We start from the raw sequence: 17,088 nt of genomic DNA on the forward strand, positions 1-17,088 counted from the left end.
TTTAAGCCAAACAGTTATCTGTGACTGAAATACAAGATTTGCTTTCCAGTGTTGCTATTTCTATGTATACTTCATGATGAGTGCTTTGGGGGTTACTTAGGACCTCTGGCATTCAATGTTGAATGACAGATAATGAACAATAGCACTTTGATACGATGATGCAACAAAATAGCACTGGAGGAAATATCATCCAGACAGAGTCACTGGGTTGGGAAAGTCATTTTTACTGTGCACAAGTTCAGAGGGAGGTTACTCTACATTGCTGCTCTTTATAGATGATACTTTTGTTCCATGTCGATCATAAAATGAAGTTTACACAAGATTTAGGAAAAATGATTTATTTTTATAATGCATTATAGGATATAAAAAATATCTTCCAATGAATGGTCATTTGATCCTCACACGCTGTAAGGTGGAGAGAAGGTGTTATAATACATACGTTTACAGATGAGGAAACACAAAACTATGGGGTTAATATGAATAAGTATCAACTTCCTTCAGCAGTACGTACTATGTTGAATATTAACGTGGTTATATTACACATTGGTGAAGAATGTTGGTTGATCTTGTGGTTGGTGAAGTTGACTTCAAAGCTTGATTCATCATTGTTTATTGTGTAATCTTAAAAAGTTACTAAAACTCTCTTCAGTTTCCTCATCTGTACAATAAATAACAAATATTATTATTATTAATTAGTCATAGAATTGCTAAGATGACCAAGGAAAAAATTTACATGTAAAACACTCAAAATGGTGTTTTGTCATGTGACACTCAGTATGTTCGCTAGTCAACCACAACCTTGAAACAATATAGAAGTAAAAAACCAGACAAAAATATTCCTGGATATCTAGCAATCTGCCAGTTACTCTTTCTCATGTCTTGTTTCTACCGTTTTGACTCTACTGCATTTCACGCCCATTCAATTCAGCAAACATACCCCTGTCAGAGGCTTCTACTGAAAGTAGAAATCTTAAGTCCCACTCTGCTGAGATCTTAAAATATTCTCCCTTGAATAAAATGTAAATTCCTTTGGATAGTATTCCATGCACTCAGAAATCATGAGGCAAACTCAAACCTACTCTGTCAAATATACTTAGTATTACTCCTACTGTCTATGCTCCAACCAGCTCAATTAAATGATCTTCTGATGCTACATCTGCTGAAATTACTCTAGGTGGAAATTTCTCCCTGCACTACTATTTGACCATTGTCTCTATCCCTCGAGACCTGCTTAGAAGGTCAGCTATTCACAAAGCCTCTCTTGATCTTCTTAAGAAGACACCTATATTCTCAGGTTTTTGCTACAAGCTTCTTCATGATAAAATAGCATGTCTATTGGATTAACATTTGAATTTATTTTTATCTTCCACGGAAGATGATGGAAGAGGTAACCAGGGTTATGCAATCAGCTTTCCAAGATGGCCAACACAGCACATAATGTTGGCCTTAATTTTCCTTATACAGCTCCTGTGAGCAGCCTGCCTTCTACAAGGCTCTGTAATTGTGTCCCTTCCTAGACTGCCTTCTTCATTTTACCCTCGAAGTACTTAGGAAGAAGCTTGGTAGACAGACTGTGCAAGCTCCAAACAGCCTGGCTCTACTGGTATCGCACTTAGTGGGAAACTGAATAAAGAGTACAAATTTGATAATGTGATATAAAAAGAATGTTTTATTTTAAATAATGTATACATTATGTTTTCTGGTCATTTTTAAGTTTTGTGTCAGTATCTGTGACTATTAAGAGGGCACAAAAACAATTTTTCGAAGAGCAAACCACTATAAAATAGCATGCCTCAGAGGTTGGAAAGATGGCAGAAGGTGGGGACAAAAAAGAACATGTGGGCTGCACAGGAGTTATAGATATAAAGGAGTAGTTTTACTACATGATCACACTGTTTCAGGAATAAGGACATTCTGAAAACCAACCCAAGCCAATACACAAGTCCAAAGCAGATGGAGTTTATTTTTCCTACCTCTGAGGAACTAGAGGCATGTGAAGAGAGCATTTACCTCTTTAATAATACACAAGAAAGTACAGAACCAGAGGCTATAAGAAAATGATGAGTTTTTATGAGTGTCTGACATCACTCACCTATAATTGTTATTTTTATTACCGTTTGATTTATTTTGATACAATTCAGTTAGATAAATTTGCAGTACAATTCAAACAAGTTTATTAATAAAATGAATCATGATAATTGTAAATTAACAAAGGGCCTCAGATTTATTTAACAGGATTATTTATAAAAACATTTCTGGCTATTTTAATGATATATTTTTATTTTTCTACTTTATTACACCCTTAAGATGGGCTTGGGAAATATTAATTAAATGCATAGAGATTGATAATTAACTCAAGACCTGTTTCTTTTGTTGGTGAATCTATTTTACAATTTCTCGGCTGGGTCATTTGTGCTAGACTGCGATAGATAGAAACGAATCCATGGAGGAAAAAGTGCACAAAGAAAAATGGCACCGAAGCTAACTCGCCTAATGCAATTAGACAAAACCCTAACTCACTTTTCAAAGCATATTTATATAGAATTCAGAGAATTTTAAAAATGTTATTTAACTTCCCTTCAGAGGGAATGTGACATGACTCATTTTCATCACAGAGACACACAAATTTCATGAGATGTTATTATTTATTTCACTGACAAAACATCAGTAAATTAATTGCCATCACTTTAATCAAGGTAATAGGAACCAGGGTCATATCTTGTAATTTATTTATTTATTTATTTATTTTTTATTTGGTTGTTACGGTTTTTTGAGACGGAATCTCCCTCTGTGGACCAGGCTGGAGTGCAGTGGCACGAAATCGGCTCACTGCAAGCTCTGCCTCCCGGGTTCACGCCATTCTCTTGCCTCAGCCTCCTGAGTACCTGGGACTACAGGTGCCCCCCACCACGCTCGGATAATTTTTTGTATTTTTTAGCAGAGACGGGGTTTCCCCATGTTAGCCACGATGGTCTCGCTCTCCTGGATCTCCTGACCTCGTGATCCGCCTGCCTCGGCCTCCCAAAGTCGTGGGATTACAGGAGTGAGCCATCACGCCCGGCCGTTGTAATTTATCATGATATTCTGAGGCTGAGGAAAACCCATTCACGGAATTTTTTTTAAAGCTATAAAATTTGAGACCCGAATTAAATTCCTAAGGGAAAAATACAGAAAAACAATGATACAGAAGCTTAAGTGAATATTAAAGTTATGCCAACGGTCTAAGTTACTAAACACTGAGGATCATAACTGATGGAGTCATCAGACTCATGGAAATACTTCTAGAGCAAAAGTAAATGTGAAACAGAAAAACCAGCATCACCACAATGTGATTTGTTCTCCATTAAATGCCCAAAGACACTGATCGCCAATTATGTGGATAGCCACATTTTAGTCACAAAATCAAATTCGAGTTCGTTATGGCAAATCAAACACAACATATGTCTATTTTGCAAGCTAATGCTTAAAATTGATATGTATATAAAAACAGATACAAAAGAAATCAGATTTCCCAATTAGAACCTTGAAATTAGGGAACTGCAATACATTTGGACAGAAGTTCGAAAATTAATATGGGGCTTCATCGCATTGCATGTGATTATATGCGGCCATGGTTTTGAAAAGTGAATTAAAACTTGAAAAAATAAAATGAAAAACAATAGCTTTATCAAATTAACAGAGGCTAACTTAATACATTATTTGAAATCATCTTCTTAAATCAGTAAAGCACTTGGGTTGGTAATATTTGAATTCACTTTATCAAAAAATATAATCATTTATTAAAATAACATGACTTAAAAGTCTTGAAACATCTCATTCCTTATCTATGTGTGTCACCACCTTTAGAATGTGGGCCAAAGGTTGCATTCAGGTGATAAGATCTGATATAGCTACTAAATAGTTTTTAATATATTGACAAATCTCTATACTGACTGATCAATAAGCACCACCAGAGCCCTCCAGAGGACATCTCCTAGCTCTGCTGGAGCCCTGCACTCCCAAGTTTCAGCATCTAGAGTGAATGCCAGGAGAAAAGGAGACCTCCAGACACTGCCCAGGCATCGTCATTGTCTTCTTTTATGATTAGTCTGTGTCTGTACGTTGTTGAGAAATTTTAGAGTTATCACTGAGGAGGCCTGTTCTTCATTTAAAATATATTTGTTTTCCCATGAAGCTGCTGTGTGTTAAATATATGTGAGCTATCCATTCTTATTATTATACTTCCTTTCGTGTTTTTTTTTTTTTAAGTCTCCACGAGTGGATTTCTGGTGAAAATACCTTTTAATCAGGGAATCAGCATTCTGTATATTTAGGAGAAAATGGAGGGGACGGACATTCCAGACAGTTACAGAACAAATTAATAGTAAAGTGTTCACCTATTTCACTATTTTTGTTGCTGTTACAAATAAAAACATCTTGACAGTTATAACATACTTTTGATATTATCATTCAAAGGGAAAGGAGTCCTCTGAAGATTTTTAAATAGAGAAAACAATAGAAAATATGATTAATTCTTTAAAAAAATCTTTGGTGTATTAACTTTGAATTAAAGGGCAAAAAAGGAACCATGGTAAAAAATAAACCAGTCAAGCCAAATAAAAACGGTACATTTTATCATAAGCAATGTGTATAAAACTATGTAGCATAACAATGGAAAATACTCTTTATTTGTCATGTTCAATACCTTTTCTGTATTCCCTAGTTTATCAAATTCATTGAAGTGATTCTGCAGCTTGACATCTTTTCAAGATAGAGTTTTTATAATGGCTATGATAACTCTCTGACTTTTCTATTATAAAATTTTATTTTATTTTCTATTTATTTATTTTTTAACATATATGACATTGAATTCCTAGTAGGGAAGTATAACAGTAATTCATCTATTTAGTTTGCAGAGCCTGCTTGAATTGCAAAGTCCAAATTTTACTAGGCCAGACGGCTCTGCTAGTGGCAGGACAGTGTTTTTTCAACCTGGAGAATTCAGTAGTTTTGAAAATGTTGGGAAGCATTTATACTGATAGTAACTCTTATTTTAAAAATTTATTTTGTCAGATTACACACTGAATATTTTTTAAAAAGCCACTCACCAAATCAAACTTTACAGGGTGTGTATATAACTTAATAACAATAAGATATATTTTGGGATTTTACTTTATGTTAAACACATCATAATCACTGAGCTTTCAGGTGTATTATGTGTGCCTGAGAATAAGAATAATTCATAATGGTGTAGTTTAGTTCATAAAAGGGCTTGTGATTTTAAAGCAGTTTAAAAAAGAGTTCCCTATTCTAAAAGAAGAAAATATTCCCCTAAACTTCCAGAAGCCAAATATTTTGGGAAGTAAACCTCAATACTGAAGGACATCCTGTACGCTAAAAGGTGGAAAGAGTTGATATAAAATGTGTATTTATGTAAGTCAGTTTTTTAAATCACTCTAATGGAAGAAAACATTTCTCTTAACTCAAATTAGGAAATTATTATACATTTTATATATATTTATATAAAAAGTCATAAGTAGCAAGCATATGACATAAAGAAATGGAAGAGTAACAACAGTCTTTGACAATGCATGCTTTTTACAATGTGTCTAACAAAAAGGATATTTTCCCAACTCAAATATCCAGGACTGACATGCAGGGTATTTTCTCAGACTGGCAATTTGGTCATATTGCTGAGTGCTTAATCAAAAACATTTCTACTATAGAGTATGAATGGTAAAATACCTGACTTCAAAAAGGATTTCTGAAACTCAGTACTTTCTTTGATATAAAACAAAAAGGAAATCAGGGGTATACAGGAAAGACCAAAAAATGAAATTTTTTATTGCAATCTAGTAATTTTACTTGTTACTTTTTCCTGTTATTTAATCAGAACATAATAATAGGTGTGTATAGTCCATAACCTCTAGCTGGTGATTCCATGGTCCACACTGTCACTTTTCACTGTAGCATGTTCAAAATCATTCAGGAACGCACTATTCTCAAGCAGTCTATATAATGAAAACAATGTACATGTAACACAAAGTTCATCTGAATTCGTGTTTTTTTTCACATATCACACAATGTACAATTATATAACAAAGACATAAAACAACATAGAAACAAAAGTGAAACTGACAATAAAAATAAAGTTGGGATAGTCTTAATCGGGAACTAATTTCTTCTTCAAGTTTCCAGTTAATCTCAAAATGTATTTAAAAACTAAGGAGCACTTGGTGGCCAGCAACCAAATTACGAAATGAACATATCATTGTGCAGCGGGGATGTCTTGCCGAAGGAATAACAAATGTCTGTAATTCTTAAGTTTGGATAAAGGCAGTGGAATGAATTTAGAAATATGTCCACTTTTCACAATTCACTACAGAATTTTCTTTTCAGTCCCCATGTTTGTATAAATAGTTCTTCTCTGAAAATAAAAAACAGTTAAAACATTTTCTCCCAATGAAAAATGCATACAAATACACCAATTTATTAATGCATTCACCTAGTTCAAGAATAGTTGATAGGCTTGAGAAGTTTAGAAGAGATTAGCTGTCAAGCAAATTCAGCTGGAGACAAATTAGGCTAATATAGATATAGACAACCAAGAGCAAAAACTAAAGCCATTGTGATACCCGATGACAAAATCGATGTACACAAGGACAACTGGGATTAATGAAACCTTTTGCATTCAAATTTTATAGTATAAAATTTGACACGGCATGCTACATCTAATTTTGATGGGATGAGCTACATATTCATGCAAAAATAAAGAGTGTATAAATTGTGTAAGTACCAAAAATATTTAGTGTATGAATTTTGAGTAGAATGTTGCCAAATTACATAAAGTAGTTACCAGTTTTAAATATTAACTTCAGCTACACTGAGACTGAATATTCTATTTTCTTAGTTTGAAAACCTTGGGTTTTTTCTAGTATTTCTTTGGAGAAAGTTCATTAATTTTATTATCTGTACCTTAAAACATGTAAAATTTAGATGATTAATTTGATGTCCTTCTAAATTACATTTTAGTATAATTCTTGATGGTAAGAATACTAAGATTTGTTTTAAAGGGACGTATCCTGAGAATCATCTCTCCTATAAACACTGAACCCATTGTATTTCTAATCATGAAATGTCATGAAACACGTATCTCAAGAAATAATGGATAAATAGCACATTCCCTAAAAAACTACAAGACAGTTGCAACAAAACAGAATACGACAAAGTAGGAAAAGGAACCAAGGGCATCTGCTTACCTTGAATTTTCTTTTTAGACCCTAGTTGTGTTGTATTCAGATTCATGTTTGCTTAGAGACCCAATGAGGCAGAACCTGGAATGTTACGGCTATTTCATTCAACAAAGTACTATTTGCACAAAAAATATATGTATACAAATATTTACTCAAAAGCATTTTTAAAATTCAGAAAACTGTGGAAATAGACTTATGTCAGCATGCAAAACATACCAAACCAACTAACGTATTTTAGGTTTTGAGACTGTATCATGAATGGAGAAAGTATGTCACAATTTATAAAATAAATAGAATGCTAGTAAACATGCAAAACGAAGTATAAGTTGACAAGATTTCAGAATTTAAAATAATTTTTCCTAAATTTAAGTATTTTTCTCAAAAATTTTACTCATTTTAAGGCTAATAATACAGCACAGATAATATTGTATTTATAGTTAAAGGAAAATAAATCAAATGTTTCTACTGTTTCTAACAACATTTAAGTGTAAATGATGAATACACTGCACTATCCTATGCAATTTCTAATATAAACATTATGTAATATGTGAAAGACAAGTATTTTTGTGTTCCTACCAAAAATAAATACATTATATTGAAAAATATGTTACTTCAGGATTAAAATTATTCATCAAGATGGGTGAGCCATCTTGGTAAGGCAATCGTTTTCAAATATCATTTCGTATCAAAATATATAAATACTGATGGGAGCAATGGTCACATGGAAGCAAGTTTGCATTATAAACCTATTATATATTAAAAGCCATAATTTTATAAAATAAATATGTGTATATGTTTAGAAATAAATAACGTATCTTTGGTCTCTGTGTGCATGTGTGTTCACACACATATACATATCCTGCACATGTATGAGGTTTAGGAGGAATACGGATAGCAGTGAAAAGGAAAAAGAAGAGGGGAACTATTGGAAAACTAGGGTTTAAATCATTAATTAAAGGGAAACTGAAATTTGAAGACAAAATAGAAGACAATACTCTGGAAGTATTTCAGTCCTCAGGTTATAGTTGTCATCAAAAAATCTATTGATACTGACCGCTGGACGGCTTTATCGTGTCTGGACAGCCTGTGACTGGTGGTCGGCACCTCTTCGATTTCGTCGATGTCACAGGCATCTGCAGCATCTTGCGAGTAGTTGTGTTTCATGACAAGGATATTTCTTCTGTTCATGGGTGGGATGAGGGGTTTTCCTGGCTGCGTGGGCATCTCTGTCAAGATAGAAGCATCTCTTGTGCTGAGGTTACTGCGGCTGCCTTTAGTGCTGGACAGCTGTGATCCACAGTGATGGTCATGAATGCATTTGGAAGATGACCTCCGCAGTTTATGGTAATTTTCAAAGTCATCTGCCACATCTGCAAAGTCAGCTGTAGCTCCTGTCCCTCTGAGAGTGCATAACTCATAATGAGGAGGTTCAAATACCTCCTGGAAAACTGTCTGGTCAAAGTCTGATTTCCTCTGGACATACTTTTTACGAGGCTGTTTGATCTGTACGATGACAGAGATGATAATGAGGATGATCACGATGCAGGAAGTCACGCCAATGACAGTCCCACTGGTGTTGGTCAGCTGGTCCAGCAGGCTAGTTTTCCTCTTCTCTATGGGTTGGAGAGAGTGAAAACAACAAATGGACAAAACGAGAAGCAACACGGCAAACATTATTATTATTATTATTTTTATTTTTTTAATTTATTATTATTATACTTTAAGTTCTAGGGTACATGTGCATAACGTGCAGGTTTGTTACATATGTATACTTGTGCCATGTTGCTGTGCTGCACCCATCAACTCGTCATTTACATCAGGTATAACTCCCAATGCAATCCCTCCCCCTCCCCCCTCCCCATGATAGGCCCCCGTGTGTGATGTTCCCCTTCCCGAGTCCAAGTGATCTCATTGTTCAGTCCCCACCTATGAGTGAGAACATGCGATGTTTGGTTTTCTGTTCTTGTGATAGTTTGCTATTTAGTATTATAGTCAAAATGTGCATTAAAACTTAAATAAAGCAGGCTGAGCACAGAATTTTTACAGGCTTGTAGTAGCTTAAGAAAATATTTAAAAATAAATACAAGGTCTCGTTTTTCACAAGAAAACCACTGAGCAGCCTTAAAAATAGCCCTCCCTCCCCATTGCCCAGCATCTCAGCTTAAAATACACACACACAGACACTAATACAAACACACACACAGACACTAACACAAACACACACACTCTCTATCCTCTACTACTCTATCTATCTATCTATCTATCTATCTATCTATCTATCTATCGTAGCTTAGGGAAGTATTTAAAAATAAATACAAGGTCTCATTTTTCACAAAAAATACACTGACCAGTCTTAAAAATAGCCCCCCTCCCCATTGTCCAGCATCGCAGCTTAAAACACACACACACACACACACACACACACACACACACCCCTATCTATAAAGTAACAATAATATTCTGATACCACAGAAAAATTCAATTCAATCCGAAGACACACACGTATGGAATGATGGCATGGACTCTTTCCCAAACGAAATAATCACAACTGTTAGAAAATTATTTTAAAAACTCAACCAATCAAAGCCTGGTTTAATGAAACTCCAGAAATTGTCCTAACGGTGTACATCAAGTGGAGAGGTATTTATATAAACCAGTCTACTAAGTGTCCTTAGGAACAGTGAGAGTCTGTGGCATTTGAGCCATGACTTGCTTCCTTCACTCTTGATTCACCATGATGGGAGCCCTCCTCAGGGAGGTGTGGACAAGAACGCAGGGCACCCTCTCCCTGCAGCTCCCAGTTAAGTGAGTTATAGCATCTCCTTAAGAGGGGAAAGCTACCAGCATTTCTCAACCAGGTCCATGTTGGACATGCTTCTTTTCTGGCCTGAGTGGCTGAGATGTCTGGGGCTCCCGAGGTTCCTCCTCTGAGCCTCAACTTGGAGGTCAGGAGCTCAACACAAGGTATCTCCAGTGGAGAGTGCCAGGCCTGGATCATGCTTACCCAAGTTTGCTGACACAGGAGAGCTGCCTGGAGTGGCAAGTTGACAACACCACATGTTAGCAACCTCACCCAAGTACTCTGTGCATAAACAGACCTGCGCCACTGTTCCTGCCCCCATCCAGAGCACTGGTGGAGAAGTTGTGCCCAGAAAGAGAGCAAGGCTACAAGTACAGAAAGGATTATAGCTTCCCCTAAATAAAGTTAGTTTATTTGAAATGGTGTGTGGAGAAACTCAAGCCTAATGATAATTTCAAAAACTATGGAGATTTTGTGATATGCACAGGCTTCTAGACATTCTAAGGTTTGTCTTATTGCTCTAAAGACACTAACTGCCTCTCAGTGTTTTAAGAGGGCCTGGTTGATACTTGGATGGGAGACCACCTGGGAATATCTGGCGCTTTATGCACTTAAGAGGCAGTATGCAATTAAGAGACCGTTAGTGTCTTAAGAGCAATAACACGAACCTTGGGACATCGATAAGTTTACCAGAACAAGCTAAGAGAGTAACAGCTAACGAGAGTCCTCCTGGGTTATAACAACTCACAAAAGCAAGACTCAAGGACTACCTTTGCAATTAATTAAATTTAATTGACCAGACTGTTGAACAGTTTATGATCTTGGGCACTGTCGAAAGCAGTAGAGCAATCAGTCGACAATCGGTGGAGACTAACAACTGGCTGCAATACAAACAGAGGTGATAGCTAAATAGAGAGAACAGGAAATGAGAGAGGCACAGAGAGCCCTGCTAAAACCGTGCTGCCCAAGGCTGCTGGTGCAAAGCCCAAGGCAGTGGCCTCTGTGGTGAAGCATCAGAGGCTTCACTAAAATGGTCTGGCCAAGTCTCCATTTAGAAACAAACAAGAAAACTACAAGTCCTGGGAGGAAGGAGTTAGTATTCAGAGATGCTACTAACATGTGATTTTCAACACAATGGTGTAAGGCATGTAAAGAAACAGTAAAGCGAAGTGTATATACAGGAAAAAAGAAAAAGCAGGCAACAAAAGGACCCTTTGGGGAGCCAGATATCAGAGTTGACAAAGATTTCAAAGCAGCTATAATCAGTATGTCTGAGGAACTAAAGCAAACTAAGATTGAAGAAGCTCAAGAAAATGAGGACAATGCTCATCAAATAGAGAATATTAATAAAGACATATAAATCATACAAAAAGGGAAGGTCTGGAATTGAACAGTGCAATTACTAACATGATAATTTCCTGAAGCCTCAACAGTACATTTCAGCTGGAAAAAGAAAGTATCAGCTAACTTTATAAAGACAGAGGCATGAGAATAGTGCAATAGGAATATGAGTTTCAAAACAAGAAGGCAGAAAAATAATAGCCTCAGGAGAAAAAAAAAAGTGTGGCAAATCAACAAGCACACTAACATAATGTAATGGGTGTGTAAGAAACAAAGGAGAGATGGAAAGTGACAGGAAAAAGAAGAACAACAAAAAACCTAGAGGAGTTAAAACTTCCCAAACTTAATTAGAAAACCCACATCCAAGTTCAACAAACTCCAAGTAGGATAAATGCAGAGATCCACGCAAAGACATATGACAATGAAAACATTAAAAAAATAAATAAAACATCTTGAAAGCAACAGAGAAAGAAAACCTCATCATAGAAAGGAGCCTCCATCAAATTAACAGCTGAGTCATCATCAGTGGAGGCCAGAAGGCCACATGATGACACATGCAGTGCTGCAAGCAACAGCAACACAAAACAAAACCAAACAACAACAACAACAAAACCGCAACAGAAACCTGTCAACCAAAAACCCATTATCCAGCAAACCTACCTTCACAAATGAAAGACATTGTAAGACCGGCAAAAATGAAGATAATTCAATGATAAAAGAGCTTCCTTAAAATAAATATTGAAGAGAGTGCATGTTGAAAACAAGTGAGTTCAGACAGTAACTCAAATCCACATGAAAAAACTGAACAGATAATAAACAGGCAAGTAAATAAGGTCTATAACAGTGATTATGTAAATAATTGCAAAGGACAGTAGAGTGGCATCTTTCTTCTGCAGTCTTCACTTAATTTTTTAAAAAAGCAATGTTCTATGTATATAATCGTAATGCTGAACTATAACTTACATAAACGCAATATATTTGGTGACAATACAGTGTAAAAAAGGTGGGAGCTAAAATGTTATTGGGTAAGGAAATGACACCAGGGTAACGCAAATCTAGAAAAACAAATGAAGAGAACCAGAAATAGTAAATCAGAAGGATTATATAAAAAGTTACACTAATATACTTGCTGTCCTTTCTTCTCCCAACCACTCTAAAAGACATACAGTTATATAAAGTAATAATTAGTGCAATGTATTGTTGGGTTTGTAATGTTTAAAATGTAATATGTACAAATATAATTGGAAAAGGGAAGAGAGAATATAAGAAGAACATTTCTATGTCTCACTATAGTATAATCTAAAATACATTCTGGGAAGCTAAGTTGTATGTTTTAAGTCCTATAGCAACTAAGAAAGGAAAAAAATGCATTAAAAACTCTAAAATAATTAAAATGTTACACTAGAATACACTAACAATGCAGAAGAAAGCAATAAAAGAAGGAAAAGAAAAAAATAAATGAGACATTTAGAAACAAAAAGTATAATGGAATATATGAAGTCCAACTATATCAATGACAGTACTAAATGTGAATGGATTAAACAACCCAATGAAAAGGCAAAGATTCTCAGACTGGATAAAAAATAAGATACAAATATAGACTGTCTACAAAAGAAACACTTTATATTCAAACATGCAGACAGGCTGAAAGTAAAAACGTGGAAAAGAAGAATGGAAACCAAACCATAAGAAAGATGTAGTGGCTATACTAATGTCAGACAAAATATAACTCAAGACAAAAAAACTGTACTAAACTCTAGAAGATTGTTTTGTAGTGAAAAAAGGGTCATGAGGAAGATAAAACAATTACACACATACATGAGGTTAGCAACCAACCTTAAAATTATATGAGAGAAAAATTTTACAGAAGTGAAGAGAGAAGTAGGTAATTCAACCATGATAGCTGAAGAATTTAACACCCACTTTCAATAATGGACAAAACACAGCAGAAAATCAAAGGCAAACAGAAGAACAATGCTGTAAGCCTACCAGACATAACAGGCATCTATACAACATTTCACTCAACAACAGCAAATAGGTATTCTTTTCAAGGGCATATGGGACAAACTTTAGGCTACACTACATTCTTGCCATCGGCGTAACCTCCATAAATTAGAAATGACTGCAATTATAAAAAGTTTTTCTCCTATCACAAGAGAATGAATTAAAGGTTAAACGAATCATTTTTCTTTCTGAAAAAAATAAATATGGACTTTCATAATGCACATCCATTCACATGTGTTGATTGCCATCTCATGTGAAATATTTCTTACATACATGGGACCACATTTACATAGGCCAAACAAAGCCAATGGTGACGACGAATTATTAACAGGTCTGCAGTAAGATCACTTAGAAAGTAAATTTCTGGCCGGGCGCGGTGGCTCACACCTGTAATCCCAACACTTTGGAAGGCTGAGGCGGGCGGATCACGAGGTCAGGAGACCGAGACCATCCTGGCTAACACGGTGAAACCACGTCTCTACCAAAAATGCAAAAAATTAGCTGGGCATGGTGGCGGACACCTGTGGTCCCAGCTACTCGGGAGGCTAAGGCAGGAGAATGGCATGAACCCGGGAGGCGGAGCTTGCAGTGAGCCCAGATGATGTCACTGCACTCCAGCCTGGGTGACAGAGCGAGACTCCATCAAAACAATAAATAAATAAATAAATTTCTAATCCATTCAAAAGTACACAGGAAAGTAATTAACAGCAAAAGTGTTGATAGTGTAACCGCCTTTCCTACTGACTGTATGAAGCAATGAATACTGTGGTATTACTTCTTTACTTCTATGAACAGAAGGCATTTCGTAGATAATACTGGATTTCAAGCATGAAAGAGTTATTTGCCTATCTTCTTTTGTCAATTGTTTAATACTGGATCTCAGTAAAATACTTTATATGGCAGTTTCATCGTTTCATCTTAACGAAAACATGCAACATCCGTAATCCAGCCAAGGATCCCTGTTTACATAAACGAGCCTTAGTGTATAGACAAGGGAAGGAGGCAAGGGCATTGGGAGCTATGTTCATGGGAAAGGAAGAAAAGCATTTTCGTAGCAAAACTGAAGTGAAGTAGCTGGAAGTAACTGAAAGTACAAATGCTAGTTCAATATATTTTATCTCTTGAGTACGTACACAAAGTCCAATCAAGACAAACTAGAATGAATGACAGGTGTGGCCACAAGCAGACGGTATCACACATGATAGGAAAGTAGTGTGCTCCCCTGAAAGCTCCCGTTTTCAGAGCTCTGCAGGGTCTAATGAGGTGATGTCTTTAATTAGAATTCAAGTGCTAAGGATAGTCCACTGTGCACTAATGAATAACGAAACATCTGGACACGGTATGAGTAAAGGGTAAGAAAAATGCTTACAAATCGATTGTAAGACATGCAGTGCTCATAAAAGGCACTATATACTCTTATTTTAAAGACTGTCTGACTGATATATATATATAAACTTCTACCCCACTCCACAGGGAGGAAATTTTTTCAGATTTCAGGGTCTAATCATTACCTTTACAGTGATTTTCATCCCAAGGATACACACAGTTCTGGAGTCCATTGCAGACCAAAGTGTTATTAATACACATGTTACTATGGCAGAAGAATGTATTGCCTTCACAAGGAGCTAAAAACAAGACGAACAAGACAAAGGAAGAAAGTTATAACTGATATTCAGTGGTAAATCACTCATATTACAAATCCAAAAATAAAAAGATTAGAATAATTTACCACGAACTGAGATAAATGATCTGTCATGAGATGTTCAGAAATGGTGCCGTAATGTTAATTATTTCTTGTGTTACTAACAGTGCTGGCAATCCTCTAGAGAGGCTCAGCTTATAAAAATGCCATAGGGTATTTTCCATCATTAAAATGAAGTACATTATCCACATTTTTTTAAGTAGGCATATTTATTTAGCAAACCTGAAGCATCTACCATGTGCATAAATTATACTTTATACTAAATTAAGAATGTATAAATCTAGTTTTACTGTGCAAAAACACCTAATAGAAATTTTAAAATAATTTTGAAAAATATATACTTACCAAGTACTAATGAATAAAATATACTAAAGCAAACCCTGTAACATTACTTAAGAATATGAAAAAAACAAAATGCCATGGAAATTCAGAATCATGAAAAAATTAATCCTGAACAACACAAAACATATATTATGCTTATTACATTTAATATACATAGTGATAAAATTAGCTTACTATGCACGTATTTTATACATTCTAGTGATTCGATATACAATGATCATTATCTCCAGATTACAATGCACACTGAAGGGACTGGGAGGTAAAATATGAACTTCGAGCAGGTACAAAATACGGCTAAATAATGATGAGAAAACAGGAGTTGAATATAGCAATGTCAAATGTTAGATATGATTTCAACATGAGGAAAAATACATTTATTTCATTATTAGAGTGACAGAATATTTTAAGTGTGCTCAGTCTTTACAGTAATATTGCATTGTGGATGTTTGCTTACAGAAAGTGCTTTTAAAAGCTAACTTTTGATTTTACCTTTGTATTCACTCCACGTATCAGACAAAATGCAATTTTAGTGTTTCTTTTTTCAATAAAGGCTCTACAATCCTTTTAAGGACAGGCATTCTAGCAAAATCTATTGCACACAAAACACATTAATTTCCAATGATTAATAAATGAAGATACATTAATGATCAGTACTATTTAGACACTGAAGTCATGTTATAATGAGCTTTTCACTTTCAAAACTGCGTATTACGTAAGTTTTAGAGTTAGCTTCTTTACTACGTTTGCTACGCTAATCACAACTGTCAAAACAGTATTTTGCAATTTAATATACATAAGGCAACTTACTATATTTTAATACTCCCAGAAATCCTTAAAAAACAAAACAAAACAAAACAAAACAAAACCACTCAAATTCTGAAAACCAAAAGCAAGGCAAAGAAATAGCTAATTCAAGCAATGGGATTCTTCCTGGTTCTTCATCCCCTACCTCCTCCCACAACCCAAAACAGTTACCTCTCTGTTCATTTTGACTTCATGTTCCCGGTTAAAGAGTAAAAAGCATGTAACAGTAATTTTGGAAAACGAAAATTAGAGTAGAAAATAGGTAGTAGTCATTTTGTAAAATAAAGTATCAGGCTTAACACTTTATTTTGCTAATGATGTGTTAAGTACTGTTCTGTATAAACCTTTCATAATGTAAAATTTAACAATCCAGTGTATTATTGTAAAGACCTGCTCTTTAGTAAGCAACTAAATTTGAATTTCTGTAGCCGACTATAATGGCTTCTGCAGAATTGATAAGTTCTGTTAATTAGATAGTCAATGTTGTCAAAATTTGTACACAGTGTATAAAGGAGATTTTGGAAAATTTTATATTAGAATGGCTGCAAACTGCTTTTGTAAAAATGAGTAGAATACTTATTATCTAACAAATTGTAGTATACATTTTGAAAGAATACCCATCAAGTAAGAAATACCTTTAAAAATTACATATTTACTGACCTATTAGTTGGAAAAATTATTATAATAATTATTAAATAGGATGGGTTAGTTTAAAAATTTAAACATACAAATAAAAATAACATTGCATTCTGGTAATCGAGTGAAGTGCATTAGTATGTTGGTAAGGGCACTGAAATTTGAATTCCAAATAATCCAAATGGGATTGTGTTTGTTTCTGCTGCTTACTAGTTGTGAAACTATCA

The 17,088-nt window shown here is 35.0% G+C and overlaps 1 protein-coding gene across 3 annotated transcripts in view; it reads right to left on the minus strand.

The window, feature by feature from the left end:
* Positions 1-322: 322 nt before the first annotated feature.
* LOC116268609 (neuropilin and tolloid-like protein 1) overlaps positions 323-17,088 on the minus strand; it is a 125,063-nt gene continuing 108,297 nt past the window's right edge. The window contains exons 8-11 of one of the 3 annotated variants that reach the window (XM_031658911.1): positions 14,889-15,002; positions 8,287-8,845; positions 7,239-7,313; positions 323-658 (exon numbers count right to left, since the gene is read on the minus strand). In XM_031658911.1, the coding sequence (XP_031514771.1) occupies positions 7,253-7,313; positions 8,287-8,845; positions 14,889-15,002 (734 nt within the window). In that variant the 3' untranslated portion in view covers positions 323-658; positions 7,239-7,252. Of the gene's footprint in view, positions 659-4,232; positions 6,407-7,238; positions 7,314-8,286; positions 8,846-14,888; positions 15,003-17,088 lie in introns of those variants that run through there. The other 2 variants (XM_031658909.1, XM_031658910.1) reach the window with 2 other exon arrangements.

This window comes from Papio anubis, chromosome 19, assembly GCF_008728515.1.
Source record: "Papio anubis isolate 15944 chromosome 19, Panubis1.0, whole genome shotgun sequence".
Lineage (NCBI taxonomy): Eukaryota > Metazoa > Chordata > Mammalia > Primates > Cercopithecidae > Papio > Papio anubis.